The sequence below is a fragment of the Parambassis ranga genome, chromosome 9 (assembly GCF_900634625.1).
Source record: "Parambassis ranga chromosome 9, fParRan2.1, whole genome shotgun sequence".
Taxonomy (NCBI): Eukaryota; Metazoa; Chordata; class Actinopteri; family Ambassidae; genus Parambassis; species Parambassis ranga.
The window spans coordinates 11832028-11856569 of NC_041030.1; the positions used below are offsets into that span (position 1 = coordinate 11832028).

At 40.6% G+C, this 24542-nt stretch overlaps 1 protein-coding gene across 2 annotated transcripts; it reads right to left on the minus strand.

Moving 5' to 3' along the window:
- Positions 1-369: 369 nt before the first annotated feature.
- coro1ca (coronin, actin binding protein, 1Ca) lies at positions 370-23754 on the minus strand. 2 transcript variants are annotated; one of them, XM_028414121.1, is made up of 11 exons: positions 23629-23754; positions 15301-15497; positions 6536-6658; positions 5553-5682; positions 5215-5396; positions 4518-4637; positions 4238-4342; positions 4008-4153; positions 3799-3856; positions 3446-3688; positions 2768-2887 (listed from the first exon to the last, which is right to left on the minus strand). In XM_028414121.1, exons 2-11 carry the CDS (start codon positions 15493-15495, stop codon positions 2768-2770), a joined length of 1422 nt encoding a protein of 473 aa, XP_028269922.1. In that variant the 5' UTR covers positions 15496-15497; positions 23629-23754. The 2 variants fall into 2 exon arrangements, with proteins under 2 accessions (XP_028269923.1, XP_028269922.1); XM_028414122.1 differs by lacking the exon at positions 23629-23754 and having other exon boundaries at positions 370-2887; positions 15301-15495.
- Between the last annotated feature and the right edge of the window lie 788 nt (positions 23755-24542).

Sequence of the window (24542 nt, forward strand, 5' to 3'; positions counted from 1 at the left end):
GACTGAGAGCACTGACAAAATGCAAAAGTGAGCAAAACATCAGGCAGAAAGGATGAGAACAGAGAAATGGTCTGTGGTCAGCACCTGCAGAGCCTCTCCTTTATAGGGCTTGTCTTGATAACTGCCTCTCATTTCCACCTGTTGTCTGTTCCATTTGCACAACAGCAGCTGAAACTGATTCACAATCAGTGTTGATCCTAACTGGACAGGCTGATTTCACAGAGGTGTGACTGACTTGGAGTTACATTGTGTTAAATTGTATTTTTTTTTTTTGAGTAGTGTATATACGTATATACACACACACACACAGTCTCTGTCTTTTTAACAGAAGACCATCTAAAACATAGAAGCAAAAGAAAACTCAATGAGCCCATTTTAAAAATTCTTTATTAATTTTTCTTATAATCAATGTTTGATACTTGAAGCAAGAGTAATGAACAAAAACGCAGAGCAGACCTCCACATGAGGCTTTCATCCTGGTTTGTCTTCGGCTGATTTTCATACTGTACGACCTCCAGCGAATAACAGAGGTTCTGCTTTTTTCATGATGCATTATGGCAAGGTGCAAGGAACACAAACAAGGGGGAAACATTTAAAACCCACCTCCCATACAAATACCCTCTTTAGCACAACCACACACATACAAAAAAAAACAAATAACAGATAAATGGTCATGTTATTTACACAGCTTTCACTCATTTTTCTAGACCTTAATTACAAACATACATCTATCTTTCAACTGCACATTTCTCCAACCTACAGAGTCCCTTTGGATCACTATCACTACTCCTCACTCTGCTCTCGTGCCAGCAGTGCTATAAAGAAGCCATTGAGTGGCAGTCTGATGCGGCAGTATAAACTGGATCCACATTTCTTCACTAATATTCTAAGACTTCCTGCTCAGACTGGCAGAGATGTTTTTAAAATACCCGTACCAAGGTGGAAACGTCAAAATTCCAGGGGTACAATGCTACTAATAAACCATAACCAGCAATTCTGCCTGGTGTATTGTTTGACAGGCTGGCTTTACAACATTGTCCAGAACAGGGTCCTTTGAACATAAGTTTTTTTTTTTTTTACTAAATATAGCACCTCAAAAGTGGTTTTAATTCTAGGCACCTCTCAACTCTTGCTATACAAAACTACTCACAGAACAGTCCAATGCAAACACTTCCAGGGTCACCTCTATGGCACTTTCAGGTCTTTACAGTGGCAGCAATTATTGAAGGCAAACAACACACTGAACCATTACCCGTCTCAGCTTCCCACTGGGAAACATATCCTTGAAAAAAATGGAGCAAAAAGAACTTGAGATTGAACAATTCAATGGTTCCTTGTGTTTGTAAATCACTATACTGAATTTAGGGATTGGGAAGATTAAAGATGTGGAAGTGCTAAGAGGGTTATAAGCACAGCTGGAACAAGAAACAGGCTAAAATTAACAGCGAAGTGATAATCCTACAACTTCCAAATTAGAGGCAAGTCTTGGACCTTTTCATTACATAACCCTAGCCCGGTGAATAAGAAACAAAACAGGAACATCCATATTGACAAGATACCCAAAAGACCAAAGACATGAGGCACATATTCACACACAATCTTAGGCCTTTGAGGTCGATCATGAACAGTTTCTGTAGCAATTTCACCAGATGGGTTTAAATCGTCAAGTGAGTGTAAGATTATTTGGTGTCAGTTCCTGTTCTTTATGTAATGTAAAAGACCTGTGACAAAAAATAATCCAAGTATACTTGACTATACTTGTGTGAAAGTCAGCGACTTGAGTTGAGTTGGTCTTTTTATAAGCAACAAATAAAATCTCACCACCATAACAACCAGCCGGTGTAAGGAAGGCGGAGTCACCACAGTCAAGTGTTTACAGAAAGAGGAACACTTTTTTTTCTCCCCTCATACCAAGAACTGCCAATGAAATTAGTGGAATGTATTTTCTTCAGTAAGTGCAGAGTGCATGTTAATGAAGCAAGCTTAAGGAGGAATGCATGTTTAAATGGACTATTGTGTCCACAGTCAAAAGTAAAAGAAGCAACAGAATTGAAAAGAATGAGCAGACTTTTGCAGCTTCAACAACGACGGAAGGAACTTATTTATTTTATGGGTGCTTGGTGTAGACTGTGGCAATCGGAATGTACTTTCTTTTAACTACATAAATTCAAATGCCAATATAATGTACTTTCTTTCTTTATTATTCATGATGTAATCCTCCTCCTCCTTATGAGTCAGTCTATGGGTTAAAATTTCAATGTATTTTAAATTGTAAGAAAGAGAAAAATACTGTGAAAGAGGTAAACAAAAATCCAGATTTGGCAACATTATAAGTTTGGGGTTTGCTAACATGAAACACTGATGTATGCTTAAAAATATAAAGATTTACAACAGTTAATATGGACTGTTGACACTGGAGTTTTCTGGGTCATCGCTCTAAAATGAGAAGAATTATGTAAGACCTTTTTATACAAGTAGACAAAATAAAACAAATGACTGCCACAGAATAAAAGGAATCAAAGTTTCCTTTGTCACCAAAAAGCAAAACAGTACTTTCTGCCAAAATTTGCCACATGTCCTTCTTATTCCATCTGTGTTAAACAAGGGTCGGGGGCTCGCTAAGAAAAAGTTCATCTGGAATGTTGCTAGGGATCGTTGCTAGGCAGGACTCTGACAAAACACTGTCATTGAGATAGGCAGTGACTGTTTCCGCCCACCCCCCAGCCAATGGAACGTCCTGAATTGTATCGGGTTGGGCAAAGGGTCCTTAAATGGCAATTTTGGACATTTGCTCTTCAAGTTTGATGATTCGCTTCTCCTGACTGCTGATCAGGTCCTTGAGGGATTTGATTTCTTTCAAAATCTCCTCCAGCTTGGCTTCAGATTTCTGTGGGAGAGACAACAGGCAAGTGAGACTTTTAGGGTACCCTGTTTCCATTCAAATATCCCTACAGCCACCCTGCTGTGAAAGACACACATGATTCCCAACAATCCTGATCTGGTACTCTGAGGGTTAACATCTTTCACCAGCACTGGAGCACAGTGGGCTGTGATTACAGAGCAGAGCTGCAGAGACACACATGGGCTGGGTCCAGGCGGGTGGCTGTGTTGTGGGTGAGGTGCGGCAGAACGCCCAGCAGATCAGGCGCCCAGAGCAGCAGCAGACCCCTCAGTTTGTGGGTCAGAGAGTGGGATGAACAACATCCATAAACAACCTCATGAAGACAGCCCACAATCTGCCATGATTCCTACATATACAATTTGTCTGCGTAATACTACAAACCCAAGAGCACTTAGGAGGGGCACTAATGAGTAGACTTCAAGTGTCTTCTTCTCAGACCTTTTCATCTAAAGCAAAATGTCTGGTGAGGATCAGATTATTCCATATTGGCCCACTTTACTTTTAGGAGACACTCTAGACACTTAGAAAAAGGCAAACACTCACAATTGACGGAGTTGGGGAGGCAGGCTTGGTGGCAGGGCTTGAGTTCTCTGTGTTCTTGGTGACCTTGTTGTCCAAAATATTCTTTTTGACCACCTTGAATTCACGGTTCTTGCCCGGGACGTAGCCATTTTTGAGGGAGATCAGAATGGGGTCGCCATTCTTGCCCTCAAACCACTCCTCAGCCTCCAGGGCTGGGTCAGGTCCAGCTGTGTCTGGGTACAAGTCGTCCTGGAACAGGTCCGACTAAAGAGAAAGGACAAAGCAACAAGCTGTGAGTAAAATCCCACTGACACCTTACTGTGCTGCATGCAGTTCAATGAGCGAGGTCTAATAACTGTGGGATGGAGACCTACCTTTCTAGGTACAGTCATCACGATAGGCTCGCATTTCCTTTCATGTAGTTTATAGAACCTGGCAACATACAAATTCACACCAGTTACTTACAGTACCATATTCTTGTGAATGAATCAGGGTTACATTCTGCCCTCTACTGGTGAAGCCATGGAGCCAGGAAATCCACATGTGATGTAGATGACTGTAACCACAATAAATTCTGCTTTACCTGGCAATTTCACACTTATTGACATCAAGGCCCCTCTTGGGCATGTATCCCATGCCTCTCTGGGGCTCCTTGGTGGCAAAGGTGTTGAGGAAGTGGACATACGGGGCCTCATCTGTGATTTCAAAGTAACGGATGCTGCTGTCACCCTGTCAATAAATAAAGAAAGATTAACTTCTGCATCCAATTGTCCATATTTGTTTTGGTTGCTGATTGGATAAATGTGGACTTACCTTCCCACAGAGGTACACAACATTGGTGTCTGGGTCATAGAAGGGCAGGAGCACTCCATTGCTGGTGTCCATCTCATTAACAGTCATTGGCTCCTCCATGTTTTGCTAAAAAAAAAAAATAATAAAAAAAATAATATTATCCCTCTTTCAAATCCTGTTTCCATTCCCTGGTAATAAAGAATGCAATAGCTGGATCTTTTGTGACCCAATCTATCTTGATGTGTCAACAGCAGTTAATCAAAAGCCTGTAGTTCTAAAGTACAGTCATGAAGCAGCTTACTGTGTTCCAGAGAGCCAACTGTCTCTCACTCATGCGACTGAAACCGGTGGTGAGGACATTGCCATCAGAGAGGAAAATAGCCCTCATGGGTCGAGCACCCTCATGTGCCTTTTCTTTCTCCTGCAAAACAGATTACAAGTTAAAATCAAATTCATTCTAGCTTACTTTGCAATTTCACACTTATTGACTTGGTGTGAATAAATGTCTGGTATACCAGGCATAAATTCATGCAGGTTCAGTTATTAAAGACAATATATGTTTAAAATGTGCAACTTTGACTGTGGCACCACTGTTTATTAGAAACTGATGAAACTGATATGGAGGAAATTTTGTCCTCTGAAGTGTACACAGACATCCAGCAAGAAGCATCCTGGGTAGATCTGTTAATCCAACCTGCTGTGTGTCTATAGTCCAGGCTGGTGGTGGTGTGATGCTGCCCACAGAACAATTTGGGATTTGACAGAACAGGAGATTAGCAGTATAAATGTGCAGCTGACAAAACTCCCAAACTAATTTGATGCAATCATGTTAACATCAAGCTCAGAAGAATTTTGTGAAATTTGTGCCAAGAGTAAAGGCGGGGCCTTACCCAGTATTGATCTTATGTTCCTATTCTACTACAATGTGTATTTCACATTCATATTTTCCTATCACAAGTAACAAGTAACAGCGGAATATAAAAAATATAAATGCTCACAGCAACAATCATCTCCTTGCGGGGGTCAATGACACGGATAGACTTGTCCTTGCAGGCAGTGCAGATAAGGCTACCATTGCGGTTCCAGGACACATTGTAAATGACATCAGGATGCATGTCCTCTAAAGTGATCATGGCCTCACCCGTCCCCACATTCCAGACGATGATCTGGTTGTCACAACCTGAATAAAGAATAAAGTAAATGTGTGCACGATGGCTAATTCCCACAAAACAACCTTCTTTGAAACAGATTACAATTATTACATTATTACAGAGTCACAATTATGGTGGTTTATATTTATGTTTACACTTATTCTGGACACAGCCAGGGCTCTTACCTGCACTAAGAAGGACATTACGTGCTGTAGGGTGCCATGTGATGATGCCAACTCGCTTGGAATGCCCCTCCAGTACCACCACAGGTTCAGACATAGAAGTGACAAGGCCATTCTCAGGAATCTGCCAAACCTGTGGAGGACATGAAAAAGTCAGTAACTAAGAAACAGGAAACATATGTGTGTGTTGTAACTTACAAAATTATGAAATCTAAAAATCATAATTAGAATTATGTCAAATCCAACAAGATGTGTTGCAGTAGGGAAAACACAAATAGAATGGTAGTTACCAAAATGAACCACATGGGGGCAGCAGTGATTAAGAAATCTTTTTAATACTGTCATTGCTCTAAAAAATTAATCATTAATAAGTCTAACTTTGTCAACTTGACAACCAAAGAGGATCTCTGACACAGGTTAGGATCCAGGTCTGAAATCTGTTCTTAGTGTTTATAAATGTCTACATCTCAGTCTGCACATGCCAGTCCCACTGCTTCTCTTACGTCAACAGTAAACCTTACCAATAGCCCATTTTCCCTCAACTCTTATAAAGAGCAGACCTATCAGTGCTTCCTTACTCTTCATGGCTTTACTACAATAAACAACTGCAGCATTGTTTCAGTGTGGGTTTAACAGGAAGTCAGGTGAGGAAGTAGTAGCCATCTAAACATGCTGAAAACTAATCTGAATCTTTCACAGTCCAAATATGGACATATGGAGGAACATACAACTACAGTCTCAAAAAAAGTCAGTGACCTCAGCTCAATAAACAGCTAAATCATTCCCAAGCTCTGATTTCTACAACACATATTTGGCTTTAATCTAATCCAGAGGGTGAGGCCTGCAACCACCCCTCTTACAACAGTCTGGTCTTTCTCAATAAGAGTATGTAGATGCTTATCATTTGTCACCTTAATGTGTGCAGTCAGATGTTATCCCTCAGTTAATAACTGTGAGGTAGGTGTAACGGGCGAGGCAAACCTTACCATCACTGTGCAGTCCTCAGAGCCGCTAGCAACGACCTGGTCATTGTGGGGGCACCAGTCAATGTCTAACACGGGACCTGTGTGACCACACACTGTAGGGTAGGATTTGTCAATGCGTCCCGTCTGTAAAGAGAAAGATAAACAACACAGAGTAATGAGATTAGTCTTAGTCTGATCTTTAAGAGAACAGTGAGCATGTTTTGAAACAGGACAATTACAGTATAATCCTAAATCCCCCTTGCAAAAATAAGCACATAAACACACGCACATAAGAAAGGATGCCTAAATGGGTTCCTCCCACATTAAACAATAGTAGATGACTGAAAGTAGACTATCAGGGCTAAGGGCAAGACTGAAAAATCAACAGCAGGTACGTGAATATAAATCCTTATGTCTACTTCAAAACAAACCTCATGCACCTATAGAGTAAAACACAAAACAATACAATGACAACCACAACACATGTTTACTAAATTTACTCACAGCTTGGTCAGAACAGCCGTAGAATAAGAGACCAAGCAAGTGGAGTAGGAAATTTCAGTGCTCAAATTCATTTTCACATACAGCAAACCATCATGAGCCTGAAAAGACCAAATCCATAAGTCTAGGGCCAGGCAGTCATCAGTGTTGTTTTTTCACTCTATCACTCAGCCAAAAAAGAAGCTTGGGTTTTATACAGAAGCAAGCTGAGATTAGTTTTAGCCCCTACTGGACCACCCAATAGTAATTAAGGAAAGTTACTAGAAATGACATCATTATACAGTAGATGCATGCCAACAGAAGCTTAGGTTTCCACAGCATCTCTTTACTTTAAAATGGTAACCTTAAATCAAGCACTAAACCGTTCCCTTTACATAATCTACTTATACAACTCATGCTACATGGTTGCAAATGATTTTTGAAAGTGTGCACACACACACGATTGTACTGTGCATCCTAAAATCACCTTGCTACCCCTGAACTCTGTGAGCCAGGAGATTCAGGTGAGGTGACTTAACAAACACATACTGTGATAGCTTGGGTGTCTGAGACACACCCTATTCTGTGCCGACTCCAAGTACCACCGCAGGGCTAGAGGGATGATGTCACCTACTGTGGAAAGAGTCCTGCTGCTGCAGCCCTATTTAAAGCATGATGGCTTCCCCAATACAAGAAAGAGTCACTCACTGCCCACAGCTATTCTGCCATTATACTAGGAATAGCACCAGCAATGGCTGAAAACAAGCTGTTGTATATTCAGTAAAAAAATAAGAGCTGCAGTCAAATCTAGCTCCAAGTAATTAACATAAATCATCATGTATTATACCTATGCACAAGGCACTAAATAGTCAACACAGTATTAGAGTGACAGAAAGCACAGTAAAAACAAATCTGGTGGTCACAAAAGTACGCATGTTAAGCAAATTTGTCACTAGAGACATAGATTTTTTTTAATACTTTACAATATGGACATGGAACATTCTTTAGCTTCCTAAGCTAAAAAATAAGGTTGTAAGGTCTTGGCTTGAATTGTGGCAGATAAACAGGCATGGACAAAAAAAATTCAGTCATTGTTATATAAGTCAATATACGGGTATACTTTGGTCAGATTGAAAGACTCCGATCAGCACAAACAGGGCAAGTTGAACCATGTTAATAGGCGTTTTTTTTTCTAGCTGACACGGCAAGTTGTGTTTTGTCAGCCTGCACACTTTGCTGCTGCAGATCTGTTTAACATTGCCCAATTCAACAGCAGTTTAGCAGCATGCAGTTCACTGGTCAATTACATAAGCAGATTTTAGTCAGTGCATGCTGGCTATTAAATCAAAAAAGGACAGCTCTAAATGCATTATTTATAGATTTGCCCAAACCTGTTTCCAGATCAACTAACTTGATGCTGTGCTTCCACAGTCCAGCAGAGGGTTTAACAGGCCTGCTGCTTTTGAAAGTTTAATTTCAGTCATGCATGCATGCTTGGTGTGTGCAGGTAGACTCCTACAGCGGCTGTTCATACAAACATGGCCACATATATGTCACAGTAAATGACTACCGTATGAAAATATTAGGCCTGTAACCATGCAGTCATCTGACTGGCACAAAGTTGGGTTGTGACACATACTCCAACTCCAATCCTAGTGATCAAAGTCCAGCATATGTGAGAATGAACAGTGTGTGGACGTGTAGTATGTGAAAATCACAAGATCTTGTCTAACTCTCACCCTGACTACTGAACACACCCTGAAATCTAGCCTGAAGCACAGTGTACAGAGCAGACTTTGACACCACTGTCAATAGGCATCTATGGGCCACATTTTAGTTTCAGATAACACTATCATTACGAGACTGGCAACATCTCTATTTAAAATCTTTTATTTGTTTAAATCTTTTATTACACATTATTAATAGCAGAAGGACATGATATCTCTGCATATGTTTTTCATGATTACATCCCAAAGCATATAGTTCAGACAAAAGTATTACTGATATCTGGCAGGCGGTAGAAACGGGATGTAAAGCAGGAAGCACACCGGCTGATCTCCAGATGTAGTAACTGAAACACCATAAACGAGTCTGACAAAGAATAAAATGGTCATAGAGATAAGATAAACCAATAGCCATTCACAATTGTGCTTATTTATTCTCCAAAACCTGCACGTTAATGATGTGCTTTATTTGAACTGTAGTAAGAAATTTAAAGTGGAGCCCCACTCTACAAGTCAGATTTCAGAAAAACTCACACACAACTCTAACCTCAAAATCTAGGAAGACTGCTCTGCATATCAACAGCAATTAGAGGGAAGCAATGGTATTTTTCCAACCTGTACTGAAACGTGGTCAACTCAGGTGTGTGTGCGTCATTCCCAGCTCCTACTTCCAAGCTAAATGGAAAGCAGTACAACATTGTTGAACCAGTTCAGTCATGTGAAATAGTCATTGGCATAGTGTGTGTATCTGTGTACACTCACTGCAGTTTAAATGTAGTGACATACAGAAAAAGAGTGATACAACAAAAAGGGGAACAGACTTTAACCTGACACTGTCATGTATTTAAAAGTGAACTGATAAATAAGCAGTGACACATAATAGCTATGATAGCTATGCCCTCCTGATGATCCCAGGCAGAGCAGAGGTGGCGATAGTTCGACCAGGCGTTCTTCACATTCCACACCTCGGCCCCAGGCAGCTCTGGTATGGGTATGACTAATGAGAGCAAGAAGGCTGCTAGGGTGTCAAATATAGCACCCTTTGAGGTGTTAATAGTGTTTGTGTCCGATACACAAAATTAGGAATTTCAGGGTCTAGAGAGTGAACACAATTGGATCTTGCCTCAAGTGCATCTTGCCTGTATCAAGGTACAATAACATGATACACAAGGCAGGAATGCAGTTTGTTGGGAGTGAGCTCACATAATTGTTAGCACTGGCAATTAATGACAACCCAAGCTGTACAAGATGGTATTAGCCAACACAAACCTCACTGCAGTAAGATCACACATGTATGGCATTACGGCTATGTTAACCTGTGGCTACTTGTTGCATTCTCCCCTCTGTCCTGCACGGAAAGTCAGGTTCAGGCACATTTGCAAGTCTGTATGTGTTTTAAAATGGGATGTATCAGAATGTCATCTGCCAACCGCAAACAGCTCCTCAGAGAAGGAGCTGAAAGCTGAAAATTCTGGCAATAATCAATCACAATGGGATGATCATAATAAGGAGCCCGATGATTACTTAGATTCAAACTGAATGGATTCAAGAGAGGAGCATTTGCAAGTCAAATGTACAGTCTTGGGAGGCATGCTTTAACACCAAAACAAGGAAGCTAGGTAAACTGAAATCTGTTGTTGACCATTCGATGGACAAGACTCATGTTCAGGTGAAAAGAAATTATGACAAGGGAAGCAACGATTTATGCAACAACTCAAGTGTGTCATAAAAACAGTGACTAAGATATGACACAGAACCAACAGCCAAGAAGCAAGAGCATGCTTCTTTAATCAATTTTAATCTTGTACAACACACCTTTACTTGATGCACACCTACACACCTTGCTGGCACCGAATGTTGGACATATTGTTCCATCACCAGAGGTATCCAGCAGTTACTTGTGTTGAAAATAAACCATCTGTGTTGTCTCATTTTGCCGCCATTTGCCAGCTATTTGACAGCAAACAGTTTCACATCTGTGCAGTGCAAAAACATGTATGGGTTATATCAAGAGCAAACTCTACACTGTATAAACACATTTGCTATCAGCTACAAACCAGCTACAGCTATTAATTCTGATTCCCATTTAACTTTATCAAATTCCAATCTCAATATTTATCAGACAGAAAACATCTTTGTACCCAGTAGAACTGACTAAGAGAAGATTCCTGAATTTTAATCATACCAAAGGTTGGCAAGCTCTTCTACTTGGCAGACAAGTAAAAAGCGATATAGGCCATCACACACTTAAAACACCACAAAAAAAAGAGCCCTCACAGACTAAACTGGCCGGGCAAGAAAATCATCTCCAAGGCAACCAGCCTACAGGTATAGGAAACATGCTCTGCAGCTCAGAAGTGAGCATAATTTTCTCCAGAATAAGAAACTGCACCAGCATACAAAAAAAACAAACACACACCAACAGTCAAGAGGCTACTCGACAGTCGAATACCTAACATGTCCATAACTACGCTACAGACATTTGAATCCTTTCAGAGGAATGTGTCTGAGGCCTAGAAAACAACCAGTTGCATAGCAACAAGTACAACTACAGAAAACGAGAGTGAATCACACGGCGATAGATACAAAGCACAACACTGAAAGACAAAAAAAAAATGTATGAACAACACTCCCTCAAGGCAAGAGAGGACATTCTTTTCATTCACACAAGAGGCCTGCACACTTCCTTTCCTTGCAGCCCAACATGTGATTCACACATGCACAGCACTAAAGGGTCTTCCATGCATGCTGTCCAGTGCTACTCCAAGCTCCATGGAAATTTCCACTTTAACAAGTCTCTGTATAGTTGAGGTCTAAACAGCTGAGGTAGTATTAACAGCAGTGTTGTCACACTCTAAACCTTTTGTCAAGATTTACAACCTCTTCATAATAGGGGAGAAACAATAAAACACTACAAACTGATTGTAAACCTGGCATAAATAACAGAAATTAAGACATAGATTTTTAAGTACATGACTAATAAAACAATCTAAATGGTATCTGAGACATATCAATTTTTTAATAAAAATGTTTTGGACAATTTCCTCTTTTTCAAGCATAGTATCCATGTGCTTCTGCCACACAAGGCATTTACCAACAGGTCACTGCACAATGTGTGTTTTATCCTACTGCGAATGCACTGAACTGACAAAGGAGAAGGCAGTGTTTTCAGTACATCTCAGGCCATGCTGATTAGATCTGTGCAACTACTTTGATTTACTAAGGGTAAACCCTTTAATGAAAATCAGAGGGGTCATTAAGTTCTCTCATGTCTTTGATCAGACCGCTCTAAATAGATACTGTAAACCCTCTGAGGGATGGCCTCTGTCTGCAGTGTCTCCACATCTTCCTTTTGTCTCCCCAGTGCATGCTGTGACAGCTAGCACCTGTGCCCAAAAGCTAAACATGAATAGAAAACATAACATACGAATGAGCAAACATATTAAAAGACTAAATACATATGAGAAGCTGCCCAAAAACTGTATAATTCGTAAAATAACTACACCGTGGAGCTTTTTTTTTTTAAATGACTCAAGTGTAACTGCACTCACACATTTATATCAAGTATTAAATCTTTGTTCTATTATTTAAAAAGCCTGAACCTCACAGGACAACTTGGAGCCATTTGGATTATCACATTAAATAATAATTTAAAAATGGCACTTGGATACAGTGAGTGACTCTGTGACAGAATCATCTGATTTCAACCCGGTTCTCTCATCTTGGCTGCTCTTCATATATCAGCCTATCCCAGAATTCACATGTGTACTGACACTGCGCGAAGCAGCCAATGGCAGGGCAGGGAGGAAATGGTCTTGGAAGGCTGTCAGGCAGGGAGCAGTGAATGACCATATATGGTAAATTCTGCAGTCAGCAGGACTGAGCGGCAGAGGCAATGGAGCAGTATAGAGGTCTTGGAACACAAACTGACCAAAGTATGGGGGAAGACCCTGCATAACATGCACATTCAGTAGATCTGTGAATGCAGAGAGGGTGCAGCTTAGTTAGCAGCAAAACTGGTATATTCGAAACTGGGGAGAAATAATGTGTCACTGTGCACACACACCCAGGGATTACTAACAGAAAAGGCTGAACACTGGATGAATGGTGCATTGAAGGATTGTATCCAAATCAAACACACACTCTACACTAGATCATCCTTTCAGTGCAGAGGCAGTGTTGAACACTGTGCTTGGAAAATAAAGGTGCTGGTGGCTAAAAGGTGAAGACAAGGTGGATTGTTAGCATTGTCGTGCTAGGATAAATCAAAGCAGAAGATTTCCAGTTAAGGGATGTAAATCAAAACAACTGTAATAACTCACTGGAAACTCCTGTTCTTTTAGGCTGTGCTGACAGAGAGAGATTATTATAAAAATGAACCAAACACTGGCTAGCTGGTATTCACTCATTATTCAACTTCCTTCATATGGAAATCAAGGAATAAATTAGCTGGCATCCAGCTATGAATGAGAAAGGGGAGACTGAAAGCATGAGGGAAGGGAAAGACATGTGTTGAGCTGGACATCTGATCCTTTCTCTATAAATCCCTGTGTTCTGACAGGAGCAGGCAACAATACTCATGGTTGTGCTGAGTCAGGGCGGCCGGCCACATTAACCCAGATACTACTGAGTCACACAAAGACCCACCTCCGTAAGTTGACTGCTCAAAATGAGGCTCAAACCATAGGTCAGGTCACAGCTCTAAAACAGTAGACATTTGAGGAGTAAAATTTGTTTTTGTGGCCTTATAATTTCATCTTAAATGTTTCCCTACCATTATGGCACCATTATAACAAAGACAGTGCACAGTTGCACATGGCTTAATTGTGAAGGGGGGAAGGAGCATCATCACACTCCTTCCTCCCCCCAGCCAAAGTGCAGTAATGACAAAGGGCTGTGCTGAGAGTAAGTGTAGGACAAAGGCCCTGAGCAGCTGGCTACCCAGAGAGACATAGCACAGGCAGATGGGCTAGCCGGACAGATGCACCCTCACATTAGGGACGGGAAGGGGTGGGAAGGTGGAGATGTTGAGGGGACATGTGGCCATGCAACAAAATATAAATGAGAATAACTGAAACTGTCTTCAGTCTAACATTATTTTATTTAAGAAGTTTGACAAATGTTCATAAGAGAAGACAGAATTTTCCTCCTTTAACCAGTTTCCAACGTGAAATTCTGACATACCGATCTACTGCACTGCAGTCTAGTCAAGCCATTTGCAAGAACAGACTTGTCCCACTTTTGAGACCTGCATTGCCAGATGAGGCTAAACTGAGATTTCCAGATGGACTTGCTTTGTTTGAGAATAGCATGGTGATAAAGGCTAAAAATAGATCTTAAAACTGTTTTTTCTGTTTTGTTTAATTTAGGATCTGAAAATAATGGACCAAACAACATATTTTCACCATCAAGCTAGGGGAAAAAAACACATATAAACACTAACATGGAATTCCCCCTTCAGTTCCAGTGTTGCAATGCATGGACAGCTGAAAAAACTTCATTTGAAGGACTTGTTTGTCACGCATACCGGCTCATATGTAGGAAGATCTAAAAATCAAAAGGACCTTTTTTTAAAAACTCTCACTTGAGGAAACTGCCTGAGGAGTTCGCTGCACATACAGACCCCACTCACACATCTTTTTAATTCAGCAGTGAAAGTAGACTTTGTTCTACTGTACTGGGACATGGCATGCAGAGGGCAGCTCACTCAAACATAGACACACAGAGAAGAGGGCAGGAGGAGTGTGAACGCGGTGGAGCTTGCAGCCCACCTCCAGTACAACCTCTGTATTGAGTGAGGTGCTGAGAGGTGTAAGCTGTGTGATGACAGGCCTAAGGATCCCGTCCCCTGTGCCAGAGCCTTCTCATATGACATGACAGTGTAGTGGTGCACACTAATTACAGGCCCAGGGTAGGTCTGTCAACAGCATTGCAGTGCTTATGTCACCCACTGTTTAGACCTAGCTTAGACTTGGCAAATAAAAATGTAAGCAACCAGTACGGTAATTCGCCATTATTAACCATAATGGCACAAAAGGGCTCTCTAACAAAGACGCCAGAGCCAGTTCTTAAATCCAGTCTGATTTAGGTTGCACATTATTTAACCTAATAACGACAAGAGTTAAGACAAAGGGAAGGGATATACAGTATTCACTTGTTTACAGCCGAACACTCCTCAAATGCCATCTTGCTCAACCCAAGAGTAAATCTGTAGACTGATTCCACACATGGGAGCCAAGATAAGGAGATGGTTTGCTCCAGGGCTTTAGAGTAGTTTCTGTTGTACACATGAGGGTGTGTTAAACAGCCTGCTGGTAAACATTAATCCCAAAGTACACTGACATCAAGAGTCAGCAGTCTTGGCTGTAAGCAATACAGTGTACAATGCAAATGATTATTTGCTACAAATAAAGTTAGGAAGCAGGCTAAATGACAGGTAGGAACAATGATTTTAAGTAGTTATATGTTTTCATCAAGCTTATGTGTCAAGCTAACACATGCGGTCCTCTCAGTCAAGTCCAAACACACATTGCAGTTTATGTGATCCTGTGGTATTAATTAGGTGGCCCATCACAAACTTACCTTGTGAAGAGGGAGAACAAGGAAAGCTCCACCACCGCTGGCTTCAATAATTATGGCAACAAACTTGGGGTTGACTGCACAGAAAGCGCTGTCCCATGTGACCCTTGAAACCCGGATATCATCGTAGCATTGGTCATTTTTCACCGCCTGGCCAAAGACGTGACGGAATTTGCTCTGTCGTACAACTCGTCTCATATCTGCCGGAAAGTGCAGAGGAAAATTGTTGGTAAGAAAATGAACCTAAAAATATGAAGTGCTGAAAAGAAAAGTTTTGAGAACACAAACTACAGAAAACATTAATATGGATCAACACAAATGCATGAGCTAGACTTGAGAAAATAAGACCATTCTATCCACAAACTGAGAACAGACTGAGAACATGTGAGCGACGTTCCTTTTGCAGATGTGTTCAACTCTCACTCTGAGGCTGTTTGTAAGAGCTACTACTGCAAATTGTGATAGTAACTCTATATAGAAATCCTTTATTTGTGGCATAATATTTACTACTGAACACCTCAAACAAAGTCGTCTTCCTATAAAAGTAGAATAGAAAAAACAATCGGATGGATGAGTTTTCGGCGGATGAGTTTTCATAAATGTTACTTCCTTTCATTCTTACTTGTGGCAAATATTAAACATCAGAAATATTAAGTGTGTTGATTTGTGGCACACTTGTGACACACAACATCCAAAGGAAAAAGGACATACTCAATCCAAACAAAACCAGACTTTGCGGTAGGTTCAGCTAAAATCATCACAACAATCAAGCTGGCAGAACTGAGCGCTTTGGAAAACATGTTCTTTCAAAAGCTTCAAGTCCCACTGCTCTGCTTACAATAACAGACCATTTCCAAAGATAATGGAAAGCCAGCCAACTTCAGATAAACAATTAGAACCAGGTTCAACTTCACCTAAAACTATGGAGCTCTCAAGTGGTTTTGTGAAGCTCCTCAAGCCTTTTTTTGTATTTTTTAAGGACCACATGGGAACAGTTTCCCAGTCTGAATCATCATGACCATAGCACAGCACAGGATGTGGGACATGTTTTGAAGGTGGTTTTCCATTGTATGTCTGTGTGCATGTGCAAAAAGAAAGAGGGAGAGTGAGACAGAACAAGAGGGAAAGAATGAGCGTGAGCAAGAAATGCTCGTGTGGCATGTTTCTGACAGAAGAGGAATTGTAACACCAGCAGGAAGTTCTTCCTGTTGGGATGTGGAAGTGTAAACTGTAAAACAAATGTAAAATGTCTTTACTATGACTACACACTTGACCTACTAGAGATCTGTTAATGTCTGCCCTTCAGATCAGTGCTACACTATAAAGACATTTATTCAGAAGACATTGATATTCTCTAGTGTTAATCCTGCCCAAAGTGAGGATTGTGTAAGGTTTTACATTTTCTAAATCCACCTACATGTATCTGCATGATGAGTCTATTTGTCTGATTACTCTGGAAAAAGCAGACAAAGACACCTGGCTGACTACCAATCATCTGCAGTCTCTCGACATCCTGGTAAAGGCATTGCAGCTGAAAACAACACAAAGTTCATTTAAAAGACAAGAATATGATACACAAGGAAATAGATCTTCTTTTTCACAGTATCACATTTGCAGCGCAGAACCTGCCTTTTGTCCATGTTAACAAAAACTGACATAATCTCTTACTTTATAAGTATGTCAAGTATGGAGACACACAGTTTTGCTGTTAGGGAGACATCAAAATTACTTATAATGCCAAAAAACTATGCATGTTTATAGGTTTCTAGCCGACCATGTTTGTTTTACAGGTGAGCATTTTATATAACGATCATTTTAAGCCTTTCCTCTTACATAAGTGCCTCAACAGTGTTTGCCAGATATGTGCTGTATGTACACACAAGCCAACAACCTTAAAATACTCCCCCTTCAGGCATGAGAGAAGATGAACTGTATGATTTCAGTAGGGTTACACACCTGCATGTGTGTAAAGGATAACGCATGGCTCCCAGAAAAATCCTGCTTGCCTGTGCTTTCAGAAATGTTTTAATAGCCTTCTAGAACAAAACATTTCTGAGTGGAGAGCAATTGTGTGCAGCATATGCATTAGACAAATTAGATGTGATGGCGTGACTGCCCTGAGGGTCAGGATGGTACAAACGCTGGGGTGAACAGAGTACACAGCAGGTGTTTTGGCAGGGCTTAAGGATCACAGACTGATGTGTGTGTGTTATTGGTAGGAGCAGTACATTTAATTCTAAACATAAATCACTTTCACTGTTAGATTTCTCTCTAGACATTATGCCGTTGTACATGCAGACTACAGAAAAGACTAAGACATGAGCCTGCAAAGCGGTCTGAAGCCTTAAATGATGGAAGAATATAAGCAAAGAGTTTTATTTAACCCTATTTTATCCATATCTTACACTCCTTGGCTCCTTAGCTCATTAAAGCAAGAATCTTTGGATTTATTTACATTTCTGACAGCAAAACAAGGTCCCTAACTCCGACAGCATCCCTACTAGTGAAACTGAATGATTACTTAGGCTTTGTATAAAACAAATCATGAGCACATAACCAAATCAAAACTACGAGCAGCAGGATTTAAAGCTAAGGTTGTAAGATACAATCACATAACTCACACTCCCAGCGATCAACCAAATGTGACCAAACTGATTTACTACTGCCTAGGTTGCAAACATTGCATACAAAAGGTTTATAAGAGGGCTAGGCTCCATCTGTGTGCATGCTAGTCACTTCAGACTAGGGGGGTGTTGCAGTTGATAATGCAGTTAAGCAGTTTTACCTCAAATGTGTGGTTATGGATAGCTTGGTCATTTTGTCCAAATTAGCAGACTCTGTGCTAATCAAAGTAGCAGCTATATTCAGCTGCATAATAATTATGACATTTGTATGTATCAAAGTCAACAGGGACAACAGGAGGTAAAGACTCAGCACCAGCCTGCCAGCGTCAGACATACGTCAAAGATATAGAGACACTCCTTGAGGGGATGCCATGTCGACTTAGCAACAGATTTTCAGTTCACTGATCAAGCCCTAGTTCAACAAAAAAAACTCAAGTATTTGTTGGGCAAATCCAGTTTACCTTATTGGCTCCTGAGCCTGATGAGCTGAGACAGAAGTAGGACCCCACAGCCTGAGGAAATGACCAACAGGAATGAGACCAGTGTGACACAGTTTTTAGTATCCGTGTCTGGATTCCTCAGCTCCATCTGACAAATCTGGTAAGGAACTGAATGCCAGTCTAGACATGTTTTGCACCAGAGAATTCTACAATTTAGGATAAAGACGAAAATAATAAAATCATTTTGGGCAGTTCACGTGCTGTTTCTCACTGTGTTAGATCACAGAGGTTTTTTTTTTTTGCATTTCCGCCTCACAGTAGAAACTGCTGCCTTCTATTTAACCAAGGGGAAATTGTTTTGCTCTGACATAAGACTGAAAAACAGCTACAGAAGTGGAAATGAGAGGAAAAAGAAAGCTTAGTGAGAGCATGTTTGGCCAGTGTGGCAGAGTGCCATGCCTTTAACATTTTGCTGTTTGGTCTTCTGTCACTTGATCCAAATGCATCTCAGTGACACTAAGATCAATTGTTAGAAGGTGACCCCTGCCCAAGAAAATCGAAATGTCTCCTTTGACTTTGTGTTACTGAGTCATCAACAGTCATTTAATCTTGGACTTTGACCCTGCAGAAAGCCAGTGTGTGTATATATTTTTGGAGCTTGTGCATAAACATGTACTTTTATGGAACAACCTCAGAGACAGAAGACATTTAATGCTTCGTATCGCTGCCACATTCTGTTACGTTCACACATTCCAATTAAAACACAGGCCACCTCATTCTGTCAGCAGCTATTTGTTCTTCAACTGGTTTGTTATTGATAGGGCCCTTGCACAATAACATCATTTTATATTGCAGACATCCCTAAAGATAAAAATGGTAAAGAAATTTTGTTGCTTACAGTGATGTCAGAAAACAAAAGCAGAGCTTCAACTCGAATCAGGAAATTCTCGAAGAAGATGAGATTTAGCCAATGCTGCTAAATGACTAAAGAGTATTATCATTGTCTGCATATCAATGCAACACTGCCTGAAAAACAGTTTCTTTACACGCATCAGGCAATCACATACACATTGCTGTTGGGGTGCAAACTGTCCTTGCTACTCTGTTTCATGTGCACTTGGTGAGTAAGATGTGACATAACATGAAAATCCCAGTCACAAATCGGGATGAGCTAATGTGGGAGAGGGAGGGGCAGCAGAATTAGAGCAGAATTATGACAAAGCCAGTCTCCACAGTTGTTTTAGAAAAGTGTATCAAGTCTATCAAGCTCAGTGTAAATAAAAATGAAAATGTTCTTCCTGATGTTGTAAACCACAAATGTAGTAACTGTCACAGAGAGCAAATAGGCCTGTTTTTATATGAGCAAGCTACAGCTGACGTTTTTGCAACAGCCAGAGGTAAAAAATGGCTCATTTCACTGGTTTGATTAATCAATACATTGTTTTAACATGAGTAAATATACAAACATATTACATAGTGCCAATTGCAACAGTTTTCATTTGTAAAGGTCATAACAATCCAACAGCTGAAGCTGTTTACCTTCAAAGAAGCATGCAGTCTAAAGCTGAGGTCACTGGCACCATAAAGCTCTGTGGATACACGCAATCAACGAATGAAACAAGGCTTGATCATGTTTCACAACAGGTCTTATCGGCTACATGTTTAGTTTTGGAGTTCCTTTGTTTGTTGTTTCTTTTCATCATTGTTGCAATTGCAGGCTTCCCATCAATGTAGCTGGTAATCACTGATGGCCAGGCATAAAGCTACAACTAACACATGGGAGGCTAAAATTCCTGGGACAGAGAATGGATGGCCTGTAGTAAGTGTATTTATACTCTACAGTGTAGGTACTTTTACTAAAAGAATCTTTGAACTTTAGATGTAACAGTCATTATTGGTCAAGGGCTTTCCTTTCCCACACTATGCTACCAATGCCACCCCTCGCTCCTCTATAACACACACCAGTGATGCCGCCTCAGTGCTCTCCACACACTGGCTGCCTTTTGCCTTTTGTCACCAAGACCGCATGAGACGCCATCTAAATCCCCTTCCTGTAACCAAGGCCACGGACCACTATTGTAATCAGATTCCAGCAACATTCCACTGACTTTTTTGCAACAATGAGATAAGGTGCTGTTTTTTCACCCCTCTCCAACCTCTGTGCATGTGATCTGCACACATCATTTAAAAACTAATGGAACAAAACACATTACACACCAGTGTTTCAAGGAAAACTGCTATATTGTATTGTAGCTTAAAGTTCTACACACTGCTAAATAAGTAATGGAACCAATTACTAAGTCAAATTCCTCAGATATTGTTTCTGCAAATGAAAATATTTGAACACTATAAGTCAGCTTTACCAACTTCCTCATTCCAAAACAGTCAAGCTGGAAAACGTCTGCATGTTTACGCTCACCATGCCTTAAACTTTACTCCAACCTAAACCGTTCCTTCCCAACTCTTACTTATCTTAAACTTATCACTTTCTGTGTTGTGAGATTTTAAAGACTAAAGCCTAAACTTCTTATCCTACTTATAAGTCAAGGTTCAAAGAGGACCACTTTAAAGTCCTATAAAATTACTCACAACAGGAAAAGCTCTAGTGTATGGTTACGCTTGTATTTGCAGACATGCAAAAAAAAATATCTTGCACTGTTCCTATAAGATAAAACACACAGACCAAATCTGCTTTATTCAGATCTGTAAAAAAAACTCCCAAATACCCTTGCCTCAGTACAAAGCATGTCCCTTCCTGTTCCTGATGAGCTACTTCCCCCTCCCCCAATGAGTAATGCACAAACCACAACTGCTCCATTTCAACAGATGTTGTCAGTCATGGTGGGAGAGACCAATGGCAGCTATTGTATTAGCCTATGTGCACCTGCTAGAAAAGAACTACAAAACTAAAAAATGAGCTTTAACTAATTAGGAGATCATTCTGAGCTTCATTTGTTAAGCAAGAGAAAAATTCAAATTGTTTGTAGAAACTACAACCACAAATTCAAGCAAAAAACATCCTCAGCTGTTAGGTCATGTGTGTGAGGTTTCTACTGTGTAAATAATTAGCAACACAAATTTAGGCATGAGATGCTCTTCATCCACCCTACTGATACCAAGAAGCAAACAAGCAAAATTGGCCAAATTTTCAAAGCTGAGAGATTTCATTTTTAAGCTTCAGGCAGAAAACTCTCTGTGAGAAAGTGAGAACCAAGATAACATCTTGCAGAGGCAGGACTGGACACAAACTCAGGTACTGTATGTCAGATATGTTAGAATAATGCAATCTTTGATGCAGAGGCCAGGTTGGTGACCAAATGTTTAGTTTTTTCACTACGGAATGCTGATATCCAAAGAGTGAATGTAGAAGGAGAGATATCAAGCCACCACCGGGCTAATTTCAATCTAACACACACATTAAACAATACAGTTCCAGCAGATTTACGTAACATCAGATGACCAACAAGGAACTGCAGGATTTAGAGACTTCAAAACCTGGCAAAAAGTTTAATGGGGAACCAAGTTTTATTTTCTGAAAGTTAAAATTGTAGTTCAGAGTTCACCCAAGCCCACACAAGAGCGCCTTGCTTGATAGGAACAAACACTCCCTCACATCTTATGCTTAGTTTCCCTCTGCTTCCTGACCCACTTCCTCTTTCAGCTCAGCCATAGGAAGGCATGCAACGCACTTCTGAAGACCTTGTACTGCGGCACAACAAGCAGAGGTTGATGCGTCTGGAATGGTTAACAAGCCCAAACACAGCTGTAGTACTCTTGACCCCGAGATCGCTCTGACAGGCTTCACCTGCTTTGCAAACTAGAGTGAGAATCGCCAGTGGGAAACTGCTCCAACTCCACAGCTAATTACACATGAGAGCTGAGTAACCTAGTTCAAGACAGTGGCCAAATATGTAAGTCATGCTGCCCTCTTGGCTCACTAACCACAGCCATTACAAATCAAACTACCCTATTGTCATGAACAAGCAAATGAGCCTGTGGTGGCGCTCAGACAGAAGGGTTACACAGAGGCAGTGTCCAGCCACTAATACTCAATTGAAGAGAGTATTTATGGCTGCCAAGTAAGAGGGTGGGAACTGTGCAGTCTTTAATCATCTCTGTATGGATGAATTTCCAAGAATGGCACTGGTTATTGAAAAAAATCACAGTACTTGTTGTTTGAGAGCAGACATTAGTGAAAATGTAAGGGTTATCCCATGTCATATTACTTGTGTATGTGCATTAATTAACATCTCCTCTTGTTCCACCTACATGAGTGTTTCTACTTCTTTCCACTGTTAAATAATTAAATAAGAACTGGTGAAACGCTGGAGTATTAAGTATGCCTGTCAAACCACACATTAATGTGCACACCCACTTTAATTACAACTAACATGGTCTAGTTGTGGCAAAGTTTAATTCAAAATACTCAGGCAATAACAACTAACAAACAATCTTAATCAGCCTGAAATCGAATTAAATGAAACATTTCATTTTAGTTGTGAATGAACTGTCAGTACATTGATGCCACTACATGATCCTGTCCTCATTCACTATCACGTTCTCCACGTGTTGGCCAGCAGAGCTGGTAGCAATCCATACAACTAGGGAGGTGCACCCAGGAAGCAGCGGCCACTTCTGTGCTATTGCACCCTTTCCCTTTTCTGGGGATTTTTTAATTTAATTTTCCATTTGTGTTAAAAATCTAAAGCAGGCGTTTGGATAAATAATGTGTGGAACATGGATTTTATTGCGTGAAACCAGAAGAGTTTCACGCAAGATTTTTGGTTATTTTTAATGTTTGGGGTCTATTGTTCACTTTTTAACGCCAGTACATAATGCCAGGGGCCAGGGCGCGGTTGTGCTGAGGCTGTACGTCCTCCGTCTATGTGGATCTATCGTTTCGGAGATAAGTTTTCCTGCCGCACTATGGTTAGCTACCCCACCCCACTCAATAACGTACAACAGCACATTTCATTCCCTCAAATGCCCACGAACAACAGTCCAACACCAAATGAAGGCGGACATCTTGCTTTAAACTATCATGTATTTAGTTGTAAGATAAAAACTTTTTTACACCTAAGTGTCGTTAAAACTGGTAAAGCTAAAAAAAAAATGATCAGACTATCCCGATTCATTTTAGCTAGCGCATGCACTTTCCTGTCTGGACTGCTGTGGGTAGATGGACACACGAAGACCGTCGCAGGCAATTACTTAGAAGGAAAAACAATATGAAATACACTGAATAATCCACATAATCTGTAACCTACCTTCTGAAAGGAAAATTCAAGTATTCCCGAAAGCCGAATGATATAACACAATGTGTATCCCAATTGATTCCACCCTCTGCCAGAGCCGCTGCTGCGCTGACACAACCCGCTCTGTGTGCTCTGTCCCCCCCTCTAACATAAGCCCCGCCCCTTCTCCAGGTTTGGCGAGCTCTGAGTGGATCAGCTGCCTTTGATTGACACGGCCAAAAGCAAATCAGAGTGAAGTGCTGGGATAAAGGAAACAGAACCGATACCGCCTTTTCTTCAGGTTGCCAGTTACCAAAAAATGACCATTAACTCGATTTTTATAGCAGCTGAATATCCTGTGAGTTGACAGGATGGCCCTACTAGTTTTTTACTACATGTCTGATACTATCTGCTTCTTGTATTAACCATCACATCGATGGTAAAAAGCACTATTTGACAGTATATTCAGACTAATCACAAATGCCTCTTTCTAATCAATTTAGAAAGCCAAGAGCATCCATAATATGATGTACACACCAGGGTGAGGTAACAAAAATAGATTGTTTAGTTTTTTTGTCTAATTGTGAGTAAATGGTAAACTGATGGATACTAAAAAAGGTGTAGTGCATGGCTCAGTGTCTCTGTGTAAGAATGTAAATGATTCCACTGGTATTTCCTAGGCAGGCTGCTTCTAATAGCCATGAATATTAAGTGTGCTACAGTTGGCAGTGGAACAATGGCGTGCCCTTGTTCAAAATATGTGTCATTTTATACTATTAAAATGTATTTAAAGGCTCCATAAGAACACAATGTACCCTTAGTGTAATGCAGCACCACAAGATGGCGTTATTTCACAAATCCAGTGAAGCTGATGTCTCACAGCAGAAAGCAGCCATGGTCCATCAGTCAATATGTTTCATTTATCCTTTTCCTGATGATGATGCAAG